This window comes from Cinclus cinclus, chromosome 24 (genome assembly GCF_963662255.1).
Source record: "Cinclus cinclus chromosome 24, bCinCin1.1, whole genome shotgun sequence".
In the NCBI taxonomy this organism is placed as follows: Eukaryota; Metazoa; Chordata; class Aves; order Passeriformes; family Cinclidae; genus Cinclus; species Cinclus cinclus.
The window spans coordinates 1,321,343-1,335,521 of NC_085069.1; the positions used below are offsets into that span (position 1 = coordinate 1,321,343).

The window sequence follows — 14,179 nt, forward strand, 5'->3', positions numbered from 1 at the left end:
CTACCCATAGGTCCTGGGTGGGCACCCTTGGGCCCAGTGCAGGGACCATGCCCACAACAGGGAGCTCCTGCCCCACCCAGGTGTTCACTGGGACTCCCAGACACCCCCTGGACACCCACCCACCATGGGGTGCTGAGCCAGACAAGGCCCTGCAAGGAGATGGGGCTGTGTCAAACCAGGTGGGATGAACTGGAACACCCCTGGAGTGGGTGGCAGTTCCCCTGGCAGGACCCAGCTGATCTGATGTCCTTTGCCCCTTCTCAACATCCCCCCACCCTGCTGGATGCGGAAAGCTGGTGCTCATCATCACTCATGGGTGGGGGTCAGCCAGCCCTGCCTTCCTGGGCTTTGGGAACCTGGCACTCCAGGGGTGCTGAGCTCAAAGCAGGGGTGGTCCTGGGGCTGGGTGCCCACAGTGCTGCCCAAGGCCTCTCAGCCCTGCCTGTGTCACTTGGTGCCATAGGGGTGAGCTGGACAGTCCCTGGGCTTCTCTGCCTGAGGTGCTTGAGGGACACAGTGTCCCCAGGCCAGGAAACCCCAGACTCCAGCATGGTCAAAGGCCCCTCACTGCAGGACCAGGAGCTGGTGCTGCATTTACCAGGGCTCCTCTTCTCTGGGGGGCCCTCTCTGGGCTGTGCTCCCCAGCCCTGCTGCCACAGGAGCAGGAGGGAGGCTGGGAATGAATGCCTCCTCACTTCTCATCTCTCTTTGCCAAGGGCCACTGCTGCTGGGGACATGTCCTCACCAGGACCTGTGGTAGTTGGGGGACACATCTGCCCCACTCTGGTACCCTCTAGCTTGGAGGGACTGGCACAGGGACAGCTCTGTGTCCCACTGGGCATAGGGACAACTCAGTGTCCTTGTTGGAAGCAACTTCATGCCACTGTCAGACACAGGGATAGCTCAGTGTCCACACTGAGTACAGGGACAACTCTGTCCGCACTGGGCATGGGGACACAGCTCAATGTCCCTGTGTCAGCTCTGTGCCCCCACTGGCCACAGAGGCAGCTCTGTGTCCTCAGTGGGCTGGGAATGACTGTGTGACACTATGGAGTGTGACACTTCTGGTCACACTGAGCCCACCCCTCCCTACAGGGGGGTTTGGTTGGTGCTGGGGGAAAGATGGACACTCAAGGGACCCTAAGAGTCACCATGGGCCAGTGACATGGGCTCACTGATGTCCCCACACCCAGCCCTAACATAGAATGTATAAATAGCATCTCTGTCACCTCCTGTCACATGCCCGGTGCTGGCAGGTCCCCTGCCCCCGGCTGGGGGCACAGCTGTTCCTGGGAGCAGGAGGGATGGCCAGGAGGCAACCCATCCCTCCTGCACTTCCACCACAGGGGCCACCCCACAGACTTGGAACAGTTCCTGGGGGATATCCAGGGGTCCAGGCTGTCCCTTTGGGGTCATCACTGTCACTTTCGCAGGAACACAGATCCCAAGCCAGCATGGGGACAGAGCTGAGATGCTGAGATGGCTATACCATGTCCACACCCCAATATGGCGTCCCTGTGCCCCATAGGGACCTATTTCCAGCTCTGGGTGCTTCATATGGGACTTAAAGGGCATTTCCAACCCCAATGCAGAGCAAAAAGGGAAATTAGTGCCCCTTCACCCCCCTCACCCCCGCTCCAATCCCATGCACCCAATGGGCAGAAATGGTCGCTGCGATCCAGAGCAGCTCTAAAAATACCCGAGCCCTGACAGTGACAGCTGCAGCCAGCCCAGGGGGACCTTCAGGGGGGCCGTGGCTGCCAGCCCCGGGTGTCCCCTCTCTGCTGGGACAGCCCTTGACACTTTCTACACACACGCTTTTCTCCATGTCGGGGACCCCCAGGGTCCCACTCCACTGCCCCGGTGTCCCAGCGGGATGGTGCCGTGGGGCAGTGGCTGCGTGCCCACCGTGCCCACCCTGGCCCTGTGGCCTGGCCGCCGGCACGCGGCCATCGCGGCACGGTGGCTGTGGCACTGGCTGTCCCCCGGCCTCCCCGAAGCCCCTAATCCATCTCTCGCAGCAGGAGATGCCTAAGCTGCCTTTTCATGCCGGCTCCTCCGCGCGCCAGCTCGAGCGCTCTCAATGCCGGCGCTGGCAGGAGATGTGTCCGACAAGCTGAGGGGATCCCTCCCCTGCCAGCAAGGTCAAGGTGTGCTTAAGCCACTTTCCCCACGCCCGCCCCGGTGGGCTCTGTGCCCCACAAGGACCAGGGGTGGCTTTAGGGGACACTGCAGCCTTGGGGTCTCACCACCCTAAGAGGTCCAGACAGCCAGACCCATATTCTGGGGGGGGCATCATCCCCCAGCTCACCACAGCCAGTCTTGGGGTCACCCAGCAACCCCCCAATCCCAGCTGGGGACCCTCTGTGGTCCTTGGCTAAAGCTGTGCCCACTGCCTACCAGGCTGCCCCCAGGGCAGGGGCACCCCAGGGCTTGGCTCACCCCCCACACAGCCCAGGGCTCATCTCTGCCCCCAGCACCCCTGGGCAGTGCTGCTCACAGACCCCTCTCACACACAGAGCCACTGCAGACCATCAGACCAGTTTACACCAGTATAAACCAGGCCTGAGCACTACTCTCCCTAGCCCACAGGGTAGGGAGCATGCATGTGTGTGTATGTGCACATGTGTGCATGTGCACTTGTGTGTCTGTGTGTCTGTATGTCTGTGCGTGGGGGCACCCATGTGCCTGCTTATGCCCAAGCGTGCAGGGGCCCCGCAGTGCCTGTGCCCAGGACCCCATGTCACTCCTATTCCCTTGGTGACAGACCCCCATCCTCTACTGGCACCTCACGCCCACTGCCAGCCAAGGCCTTTGTGCCTGGTTTTAATTAGAGGCTCTTAAGTGTGAAACAAAGCCAAGGGCAGGGCCGGGGGGCCCTTCCCTTCCTCTGTGCTCCTGGGGGACCCCTGAGGTCCCCATCCCTGCCTGGCATCTCCTGCCACAGCCCCTCCATTCCCCACTTTTTTTTTGCCATCCTCTGTGCCCATCCCTAAGGGACACTTAACTGCAAACTGGTGCTGCCAGTGTCCCCTCAAAGTACTGCCCTTCAGAGTAGTGCTGGCCACCAGCCCTGCACGGTGGGTCATGCACTGGGCCTGTGCCAGACATGGTGCCACACCCAGTGTCACCCCCAGGTATCTGTCTCCAGGGAGGAGGCTCAGAAAGAGGTCACCAGCCTGTGGCTGGGCTAGGGTGCTGCTGGGGATGACGTGTATTCCCAGCTATGTTCCCCATCCCTGGCTTTGATGGGTGCAGGGAGGACCCTAAAGGCATCCTGGTACCTCATGGTACTGGAGAAATCCCAGGCAGGAGAGCTGCATGGTCACTAGGGACACAAAAGGGTTGAGAGGGACACAGGAGCCACCAGACTCTCAGAGGTGGTGGTACCCATGGGTGTCCCCCTGGGGACCCTTGGGTGCTTGGAGCAGGGGATGGGCAACACTGGGTGCCCACCAGCATCCCCCAGTTCCATACTGGGATGGAGTGGAGCAGTGGGAGGATTGGGCCTCCTGGGTGTCCCCCACCCTGAGCAGCTCTGTGAGGACATGAAGGGGACCTGAGGGGAAGAGCTGGGTTTGGCCCCATACTCCCAGTAAAGCCCAGTCTGGGCAGCACCCACCCTCTCCCACTGAGTGCAAGGGTTTGTCCTTGTCTTCACAGTGTCCCCTCCACCCAGGACACCATCCCCAGACCCTCCTGGGAAGTTTTGCAGAGGGGGCAGCACACTCTACCACCCCTCATGCCCCTGACAGGGCCTGGGGATGGGGCTGGAAGCCTGGTGACAAGAAGTGGCATCACCAGGATTCCCTGGCCACCCTGAATGTCCCTGTGAGAGGACACTCCTGAGCAGGCAGGACCCCACTGGCTGCTTCCCTGAGGTGTCCCCTGAAACCCCCAGTCCACTCAGGGGTTCCTCTCAGGGCTGACTGGTGGATCTGCTCTGAGTTCTGCCCTCCTGAGGAGGGCTTAGCACCCACTCTGGGTGGAACCACGTTCCAGTGTGTCCCTGGAAGTTCTGGGGACCCTGGTCCTGAGCCGCAAGCACCCAGGAGGACAAGGGAGCACAGGAACAGCCTCTGCAACCCCTTCTGGATGTGAAACCCCCCATCTCCGGAAAGAAGCCAAATTCTGAAGTGTTTAGGAAGCCAAGATCCACGTGGCTGTGCAGACACTCCTGCACTCCTCCGTCCGTGTCCCTGTGGGCCTGGGGGACACGGCTGGGATCACCCAGCCAGACCCTACCACCACAGGGCCGAGAGGAGCTGTGACAGGAGCAGCCAACCCAGCATTTCCACTGCAGCCGGGGAGCAGGAATGGGAGCGGGAATGGGCCGGGCTCCGGGCTCAGCCCCCGCCACTGGCGCCGTGCCAGCCTCTCTCCACCGCCTCCCGCCCGGGACCACCGAGCACCCAGCGGCCCCGGCCTTGCCTGGGCACACGGCAGGACCCAAAGGCAGCACCCCTGGGTGCCCCATCGGGAACAGCCGGCCCTGGCTCCCATCAGCGCCTCACCCCACAGCAGCCCCGGAGCCTCCGCCATCCCCCGGAGCTGGGAGAGCCCCTGCCAGCCCCGCCGGGACCCCGGCATGTCTGGGCTGGGGAGGCTGGCGGGGCGGGGGGGCCGGCAGCATCGTGTGCCCCGTCCTTCTACCCCAGGCTTTGATTTTGGAGCACCCCCTGCCCTTCCCCCTCGGCCAGGAGCCGCAATGGTTTCAATTACGCTGTGAAAGGCGGTGGGGCCCCCTCTTTTCACGGCAGCCCGGGTCTCCTGCTCACAACAAAAGCTTAAGTTACAGGAAAGGGAGAGAAAGGGAGGGAGGACGCGGAGGGAGGGGAGGCCACTGCCAGAAGCCCCGAGCCCCCTAAAACGGAGCGGACGGGGAAAGGGAGCTTCCCACCACAGCCCCCCCTTGGGAAGGGGGGCCCCCCCCATCCTGGTGCCGAAATTTGGGGTGATCGCCTAGAGTTTTCTTCCTTGATGAGGGTCTCCAGTGGGTGCCAGTCTCTTCCAGTGTATCTCAGTCCCCCCAATGGGTCCCATCACACCCCTGTTCTTGACCTCCCTGTGTCCCAACGCTCTCAATGTGTCTTGGATGCCCCCAGCACGTCCTTGAATCCCCCTGCTTTGTCCCAGTGTCTCTCCCCAGTGTGTCCCAGTCTCTGCCAGCATGTCCCAGTTCCCTGCAGCGTGTCCCAGTCCCCCAGGCCTCTCCCACTGCCCTGTATTTGGCGACAGAGGTTCCCTGCACCACAACGCCCGTTGCAGTGGGAGGTGTAGGTTGGGGAGGGAGGCAGGGTGCAGGATGTTTCCCACCACCCCCACTGATCTGGGGATACCCCTGTCTGTGCAGTGGTCTTTGGGGGTGCCCATGGTGGCCATGGGCAATCCATGGGGTGGTAGCACTGCCTGACTGACACCTGGGGACAAGGAATGTTGGGGCCAATGCACCCTCTTCTGGAAGTCTCCAGTGGGGCATGGGAGCTAATCCTGCTCCACTGCACCCTAAAGTGGGACTTGGGAACAGTGGGGGACCCCTTGCAGCACGTCAGGGGGGATGTGGGTCTTAGGCTGGGGGGAGCAGCCCCACAGGTAGAGGGCCATGGTGGAGGGGTTACAGGACATGAGCAGTGCAGAGGACACGAAGGGGGCACAGGAGACACAGAGGGGACAGGGGACTTGGAGGGAGTGCAGGGGCCACAGCAGGGCCAGGGAACACAGCCACAGCGGGGCAGGGGACAAGGGAGGTGGAGTGCAGAGCAATCAGGGGACACAGGGTACACGGGAGGGGCAGGGACGGGAAAAGCACAGGTCCGAGGTACAGCGAACACGGGGGTTATCGGGAGGCACGGGGAGAAGTAGGGGACATAGGGGGACACAGGACAGCAGGGTGCACAGAGCAGGAGACACGGGGGGCACAAGGGACACGAAGGACAGAGGCCACAATGCGGTTTGGGGACACGGTAGGGCGGTTTCTCCGCGGCCCCGACCCGACCTCGCCCGCGGGGGGAGTTAGCACGACTCGGAAAAAGTTTGGGGGGGAGGAGGGGGGGGGGGGGGGCAGTGACCCTCGGGACGGGGGCGTGGCCAGGCGGGCGTGACTCGGAGCGGTGTGGGCGTGGCGACCGCGCCATTTGAATGTGATTGGCGGAGCGGGCGGGGCGGGCGCGGGGGGGGCGGGGCGCGGGGCGCTGGTCCCGCCCGGCGGGGACGCGGCGCTGCCCCGCACAAAGGCGGCGGGAGCGTCCGGTGCGGCTGCTCCGCTCCCCGCGCCCCGGGACCCCGGCACCCCCTCGGCATCCCCCCGCCACCCCCCGGGACCCTCCTCCTGCCACCCTTCCGGCACCGCCACCCGCCCGCGGCTCCGGGATCGGGCACCGGCAGTAGCAGGAGCGCCAAGTTTGGGCAGCGGGAGCCGTCCCGCCGCGCACGGTAGATCGGGACATCGGGAGCCGTCCCGCCGCGCACGGTAGATCGGGACATCGGGAGCCGTCCTGCCGGGCACAGGGTGGGCAGACAGCGGGCAGCGGGAGCTGTCGGGGCAGGGCCGGGAACGGGGGATCCGGGCATCGGGAGCCATCTAGGCGGGACCTGAGAGTGTCCAGTCACCGGGGATCGTCCAGCCAGCACCGGGCACTGCAGAGTTAATTCCTGGGAGCCGTCGAGGCAGCACCGGGCACGGCAGATCGGGCCACCGGGAGTCATCCAGGCGGGACCAGAGTGTATCCAGTGACCGGGAGTCGTCCAGGCAGCACCGGGCACGGCACACCCGGACAGGAGGACTGGCTGTCCGGCTGGGCACCGGGCACGGTAAATCGGGGTGCACGGCTCGGGGCACCATGGGCCCCCCCGGCGTGCTGCCCGCCCTGGCCTGGCTGCTGGCAGGGCTGAGCATGCCAGCACCGAGCCGGGCCCAGCTTCACGGCGAGAAGGGCATCTCCATCCCCGACCACGGTTTCTGCCAGCCCATCTCCATCCCGCTCTGCACCGACATCGCCTACAACCAGACCATCATGCCCAACCTGCTGGGTCACACCAACCAGGAGGACGCAGGGCTGGAGGTCCACCAGTTCTACCCACTGGTAAAGGTGCAGTGCTCGCTGGAGCTGAAGTTCTTCCTGTGCTCCATGTATGCGCCGGTGTGCACGGTGCTGGAGCAGGCCATCCCGCCGTGCCGCTCCATCTGCGAGCGGGCGCGCCAGGGCTGTGAGGCCCTCATGAACAAATTTGGGTTCCAGTGGCCAGAGCGGTTGCGATGTGAGAACTTCCCCCGGCATGGCGCCGAGCAGATCTGTGTGGGGCAGAACCACTCGGAGGATGGCGGCTCCCCAACACTGCTGACCAGTGCCACACCACTGGCCGGCCAGGGCACCCCCGGCGCCCCACGCTATGCCACCCTTGACCACCCCTTCCACTGCCCACGGGCACTGAAGGTGCCCAGCTACCTCAACTACAAGTTTCTGGGGGAGAAGGACTGCGCGGCACCCTGTGAGCCTACCCGTCCCGATGGGCACATGTTCTTCAACGAGGATGAGATCCGCTTTGCCCGCATCTGGATCCTCATCTGGTCTGTCCTCTGCTGTGCCTCCACGTTCTTCACTGTCACCACCTACCTGGTGGACATGCAGCGTTTCCGCTACCCTGAGCGACCCATCATCTTCCTGTCAGGGTGCTACACCATGGTGTCAGTAGCCTACATTGCTGGATTCATGCTCGAGGAGAGGGTGGTCTGCAACGAGCGCTTTCAGGAGGATGGATACCGCACCGTGGTGCAGGGCACTAAGAAGGAAGGTTGCACCATTCTGTTCATGATGCTCTACTTCTTCAGCATGGCCAGCTCCATCTGGTGGGTCATCCTCTCCCTAACCTGGTTCCTGGCCGCTGGCATGAAGTGGGGCCATGAGGCCATCGAGGCCAACTCCCAGTACTTCCACTTGGCCGCCTGGGCAGTGCCAGCTGTCAAGACCATCACCATCCTGGCCATGGGGCAGATCGATGGAGACCTGCTGAGCGGTGTATGCTTTGTGGGCCTCAACAACATCGACCCTCTGCGGGGCTTCGTGCTGGCCCCGCTCTTCGTCTACCTCTTCATCGGCACCTCCTTCCTCCTGGCCGGCTTCGTCTCCCTCTTCCGCATCCGCACCATCATGAAGCATGGCGGCACCAAGACAGAGAAGCTGGAGCGGCTCATGGTTCGCATTGGGGTCTTCAGTGTCCTCTACACTGTCCCGGCCACCATTGTCATCGCCTGTTACTTCTATGAGCAGGCATTCCGTGAGCACTGGGAGCGCAGCTGGATCAGCCAGAACTGCAAGAGCTTGGCCATCCCCTGCCCTCTCCATTTCACCCCCCGCATGACCCCCGACTTCACCGTCTACATGATCAAGTATCTCATGACTCTGATAGTGGGCATCACCTCCGGGTTCTGGATATGGTCGGGCAAAACCCTGCACTCCTGGAGAAAGTTCTACACTCGACTCACCAACAGCAAGCAGGGCGAGACCACAGTGTGACCCCCTGGCCCCACCACCCTTTGGCCTGAAATATTTTTTGGGGGGTTGGGGGAGGAGTTATTATATATTTTTTATTTTTTAGATTTATTAATGTCTAAGGGATGCCTTTCTTTCTCTTTGATTTTTTTTTTGTAATTAAACCTGTAAATAGCATTTGTAAATTTAATTATAAATTTCTATTTTAAAATGTGAAAAAAGGGAGAAAAGAGAAGGAAAAGGGAAGGAGAAATGGGAGAAAAAAGAAGGGCGAAGAGGGGAGGAAAAAGGAGGAAAAGGGAGAAAACAGTGGAAAAGGTAGGAAAAAAGGGGGGAAGGAAAGAAAAAAGGAAAGGAAGGGAAAAAGAGCAGCAAAGGGTGAAAAAAGAAAAGCAAGGAAAAAAGGGGAAAATTAAAGAAAAAGGAGGAAAGGGGAAGAAAGTGGGACAAGGGGGAGGAAAACAGAAAAGGGCAGAAAAAGGAGAAAAGGGAAGAAAGGAGAAAAAAAGAAAAAATAGGAGAAGGAGAGAATCGAGAAAAGGATAAAAAAGGAGGGGAAAGAGAAAAAGGAGATGAAAATGAGGAGACAGGATCGGGGGGAAAAAAAGAAAGAGGTGGGAGAAAGGAGAAAAAAGGAGCAAAAGGGAAAAACCACTGGTAAGTGTGGAAGGGGACCCTCAGCCCCTGCTCCCTACTTCCTGCTCCCTCCAGCCACAGCTCCGCTGGCCCCTGGAAAAAGGGGGGGAAATGGCAAAAAACCCCAATAGCAAGCCCATTTTTCTTGCTCTCCTTTCGAAGCTGCCCAAGAAAGTGGATTTTTTCTTCTCCACCCCTTTGCTCCCATGAGACCCTGGGCTGGGGCTGCCCCCACCCGGGGGGCTCTCCCTGAATCCCCCCACTTGGCCGATGACTTTTCCTCCCAAATCCCTTTTTGAACAATCCTTCACAAATACAAATGAGTCAAAAAAAAAAAAAAAAAAGAAGCGAGATTGTTCCCGTGGGCTATTTATTTCCCCAGAAATAACCCCAATAATTGAATTGTGGAGGTCCCCATGGATTCTGCTGGGCCCCCCACTTCCACTGCCCAGTGGGGATGAGCCAGTGCCTCCCTCCAGCTGTAACGAAGCGCTCTGAAAGGGAAAAAAAAGATTTTTTTTTAACACAAAAATTGAGGAATTTTCAGTTGGGGGGGGGGGGGGGGGCCTCCTGTGTGCCCTCCCCCCCCCACCCCGGGAGGAAATAGCTCACATTTTCTCTGGGATTAGGGGTTTGGCTGGGGTGGGCCCCCGATCCCAAGGCTCCGGAGAGAAGCGGGTCCTGACTCTGGTTCAATCTGCTGGGATTTGGGGGATGCTGGAGGAGGGATGTCGGGGACTTTCAACTGGAGGGGAACAAGCTCAGGGCAGGGAGGGGGGGGTGGAAGGATGGATTTAATCAGCTGGATTTAATTGGAATGAAAAAAATACTCTTCCCAAAATGGAGAGGGAGACCTGGCCGTGAAGCTCTGGCCCCAGGGGTTCCCCAAAACTGGCCCTGGGGAGCCTCAGAGCTTCGTGTCTCCCTCATTCCAGGGGATTTGGGGATCCCCGGAGCACAAAGAGGGATTGCCAGGGCATTGCGCCATTCCCCCTCCCCCAGCAAAGCCCGGGAAAATCCCCAAACCCCCTTAAAAATCCCAATTCCGTGATGAGAGTGAGGCAGGAGCCGAAGGGGTTAAGGCAGCGCCTCTCCAGCACATTTTGGAAAGGAAAAACTCTTTGGATCCGGTTAAATTTTCCAGCGATGACTTGGAAGGGGGAGAGAAGAGGGGGAGAAACTTATCCAGGGTTTCTTTTCCCCCTCCTCTGTGGTTCGGAGAAGCAGTTTGGGGGTCGGGCTGGGCTGGTCGGGATCCCCCGAGGGCCCCCTTGACACCCATGGCACCCCCCGGGACACCCCAGTGCCCGCTGTTACCCCACCCCCTGCCTCGGGAGCTTCTGGGAATGGGAATTCAGGCGGGGTGATTCCTGCTGTCTGCTCTGGTGGTGGAATGGGCAGGATGAGCCTTGGCCAAGGCACCAAGTGACCCCCCCTGCACCCCTCCACGCTCGACCCAAGGGTGCCACTTCAGGGGGTCTCCCTTGCCATGGAGGTCCCAGGCAATTTAATTATTTGGGTTATTTTTGGGGAAAAAATAGCCCACGGGAATAATCCAGCCCTGGCTCTGGGTGCTTTGGCTTTGGGGTGCTGCCCTCGAGGTCATGGCTCCAGCTGGAGGGTCCTGCTCCCCAAAAAGCAGCTCCCCACCAAGGTTGCTTTGTTTTCCGGAGGCGAAGCACAGATCACGGGGGACGGGGGGAATGTAAACTCTCCACCCAGGAATGCAGGAGCTCAGAGAGGAGATTTTTTTTAAAAGGCTTCATGTCCTGGCTTTGGAAAACAGAGCTGGGATCTGGGATCGCCAGGGCTGCTCCCATGCTCCAGGGGTGCTGAGGGATCTGGGGCTTCTGAGCACCCCATGGGCACTGCTGGGACCCACTGGGGGTCCCTGATCCCCCTCCCTGGCCCCACAGGCTCCTGTGATGGATTGGAAATAGGAGGAACTGGGCCAGGTCTGTGCCATGTGGCCCTGCCCAAGCAATTTCTGGGGGGGTGGGTTTGAAAGTTTTCGGTTCTCAGGGCTGTTTGCAGCTCGAGCAGGAGCTGGAGGGTGTCTGCAAGAAGCAGTCAGCACATGTCCCCTCTATCCCCTGGTCTGTCATACAGGGATGGGGCACCCTGCAAAACACTAGGGACAGGTCACCCCAAAGATGGATCTCTCTGGGAATGGGTCACCCAAGGGATGACTAACCCTGGGTACTGGTCACCTTGGGAATGGGTGACCCTAAGGACGGGTCAACCCAGGAACAGATGATCAGTCTCTGGGGAGAGATCACCCCAAATCCAGCTAACCCAAGGGATGGGTCACCCCATGTCCAAGTAACCTTGGGGATGTCACCCAAAGAATGGGTGCCCCCCAGGTGCCACTAACCCCAGGGACAGGGAACGGCGACCTCCTCGCTGAACACAGCTGTCCCCAGGCCGGTGGCTCCCATCCCATCCTTCCCCTTTTAAGCCAAGTGAAGAAAGAGCAAACGCCAGCGGGTTGTGCTGTGTCCCGTGGCCGTGCGGGGGGGGGTCCTTTGATGTCCCCTAATGAGCCCCACTCTGTTTTCACAGCTGCCACTGTCGCGGGAGTCTCAATTAACGCCCAAACCCGGCCTGGCCCCAGAGCACCCGCAACTCATCACACCAGTGCCACCAGTGCTCCCAGGGCTCCTGCTCCTGGGAATGGGGACAGGGGTCAGGGCAGCTGTGGGGTGACAGTGCTGGACTGACCAGGCACAGGGTCAGCTCTGGCAGTGAAAGCACTGCAGGGAAGAGAGAGAAGGCAGAAGGAACTATGAGAAGGATTGGTTATGGGACGTCCCCAGCACTGCTTGTCCCAGTGCTCCTGGGACCCAGGCCGTGGTCAGTCCTGTCCTCTGCCACTGGCTGTCCTGTCCACTGCACCATGGGCTCTCCTGTCCCCTGTCCTGCATGGAGGCTGTCCTGTCTCCTGGGGCTTCTCTGTCCCCTGTCTCCATGGGCCCCAGGTTCCCCTGTCCCCAGACTGTCCTTTTCTCAGCTCCGGACCACAATTCCCTCAGGGCAGCGGGATCCATCTGCCCTGTCCCTTCCCCTGCCACTGTCCCTCTGTCCTGGTCTCCAGCAGTGACACGGAGGTGGCAGAGGGAGGGGACAGGGCGCAAGGATGTGACAAGGGACATCTCTTTGCTACACTTCATGTGTGTCCATGACCACTTGGTGTGGCAGGTCCTGAGAGTCTGTGGGGACATCTCTGGCTGTCCCCACCTTCTGGCTCCGTATACCTTCACCCCCACGGGGACAGAGCCAGCAGGGACCCCGGCCCCCCCGGCCCCGTTGTCCCCTCCGGGCGGGCGCTGGAGCGGGATCTGGCCGCGGCCGCAGCCGAGCCCTGGCCGGACGCCAGCGGGGACAGGCGGCCGGCGGCTCAATTCGGCTCCGGCCACGCCGCTCTTAAAGGAGACGGAGCCGCCGGGGAGCGGCCGGGATGGGACCTGCGGGACGGGACCCGGCAGCTCGGGGGGTCTCCCAAGGCGGTGCAGGATCCTGTCTCCATCCCACCGTCCTGCCCAGGTGTGTGCGGTGGGGTGGCATCCATCCCCGTCACTGTCCCCAGAGCCGTGTGGGGTCCTGGCTCTGTACAGGGACACACCTGAAGGGTGGGGGAGTAGGAAATGTGGGGCCGCCACCACATCCCATTGTTGTCCTGGAGAGCTTGGGATCAGTGGATGTGATGAGCTGTGTCATTCGCAGTGTCCTCCCCTGTACATAGGGGTCTATCCCAGCATCCCTCCTGCAGGGTAGGAGATGGATGGACACAGCTGGATGGACATGGAACCCCATTTCCATCCTGGATAACTCCTGGAGAACCTGGGATGGATGGACACACCCCAGCACCCCTCCTGGAAAATAAGGGGTGGATGGACACGGGATGGGTGGGCACAGGCTCCATCCTGGTGCACCTCCTGGAGGAGCTGGGGTGGGTGAGCCTGGGACCCCACCAACATCCAGGGCCCATCCAGAGAGTGTAGGGTGAATGGACAAGGGGTGGATGGGCATGGATGGATGGACACAGGGTGGACGGACACAGATGTGATGGGTGGACATGGAATGAGTGGATGGATGGATGGATGGATGGATGGATGGATGGATGGACATGAATGGATGCACAAGTGTGGAATGGGTGGATGTGAGGTGGATGGACATGGAGTGGATGGACATGGATGGAATACATAGGCACAGGATACGTAGACACAGATGGGATGGATGGACACAAATAGGATGGTCCTGGTCTCCCCCAGCCCCCCCAGGACCCCTCCCCACCCTGTCCTGCAGGGCTCTGCCCAGGGCTGCCCCTCGGCCACGCAGTTCCGCAGCTGCCCTGGCTGGGGAAGGGTCCGGCCGGGGGGCCCAGAGGAGATTCGGGGGAGGGTCCGGGCGGGCGCGGGGGCGGCTCCGGAGGCGGCGGCGGCTCCGGGTGCGGGAATGTTTGTGCAGCTGGAGCCGATTACGGGGCGGGAGCGGGAGGGGGGAAGGGGAGGAGAGGGGGGTTGTGCAAGGGAGACAGGGATGTGCATGGAGAGCAGAGCGTGTGTGCAGGGGGCTCCCCACCTGTGTGGAGGGTCCCCAGGCACCCCCGTGCCCACGTGGGGTGCCACCCACCCCGACCACACACTCCGCGTATGCCCCCTCCCCACACAGGGACACGCATTCACACCCTCGGGCTGTGGGTACCCCTCAGGGGCTGCGGGGGTCACTCCTCCCCACACTGGAGGGTCCCCAGCCCGGCCCCAGCTCTGTCCCAGTGCTCCCCAGTGGGGAGCTCTGGTTCCTGTGTTCGCTCCGGTCCCTGCTGGTGCCCTGAAGGCTCTCGGAGAGCGCAGCCACACTTGGGGCCAGGGAGGTCTACAGGCCGTTGCTTGTCCCTGCTCTGTCTGGATGGATGAAGGAGCCACCACTGCGGGGTGACCCCTCATCCCTGCCCAGCTCGGCTCCCCCTATACAGCTCTGACTGCCCCTCTGGAAATGGAACAAGGGGATACCGGTGACAGGGGAAGCAGAGGATGACACCCTCAAAACAGTAA

At 61.2% G+C, this 14,179-nt stretch overlaps 1 protein-coding gene across 1 annotated transcript; it reads left to right on the forward strand.

The window, feature by feature from the left end:
• Positions 1-6,620: 6,620 nt before the first annotated feature.
• On the forward strand, positions 6,621-9,581 carry FZD2 (frizzled class receptor 2). Its single transcript, XM_062507849.1, has one exon. The coding sequence runs from the start codon at positions 6,840-6,842 to the stop codon at positions 8,511-8,513; it is 1,674 nt and encodes a 557-aa protein (XP_062363833.1). The 5' UTR covers positions 6,621-6,839; the 3' UTR covers positions 8,514-9,581.
• The last annotated feature ends 4,598 nt before the right edge of the window (positions 9,582-14,179 follow it).

What these genes read in the sequence shown, in the direction of transcription:
- FZD2 (XM_062507849.1), top strand. Translation starts at nt 6,840, where the DNA reads ATGGGCCCCCCCGGCGTGCTGCCCGCCCTGGCCTGGCTGCTGGCAGGG.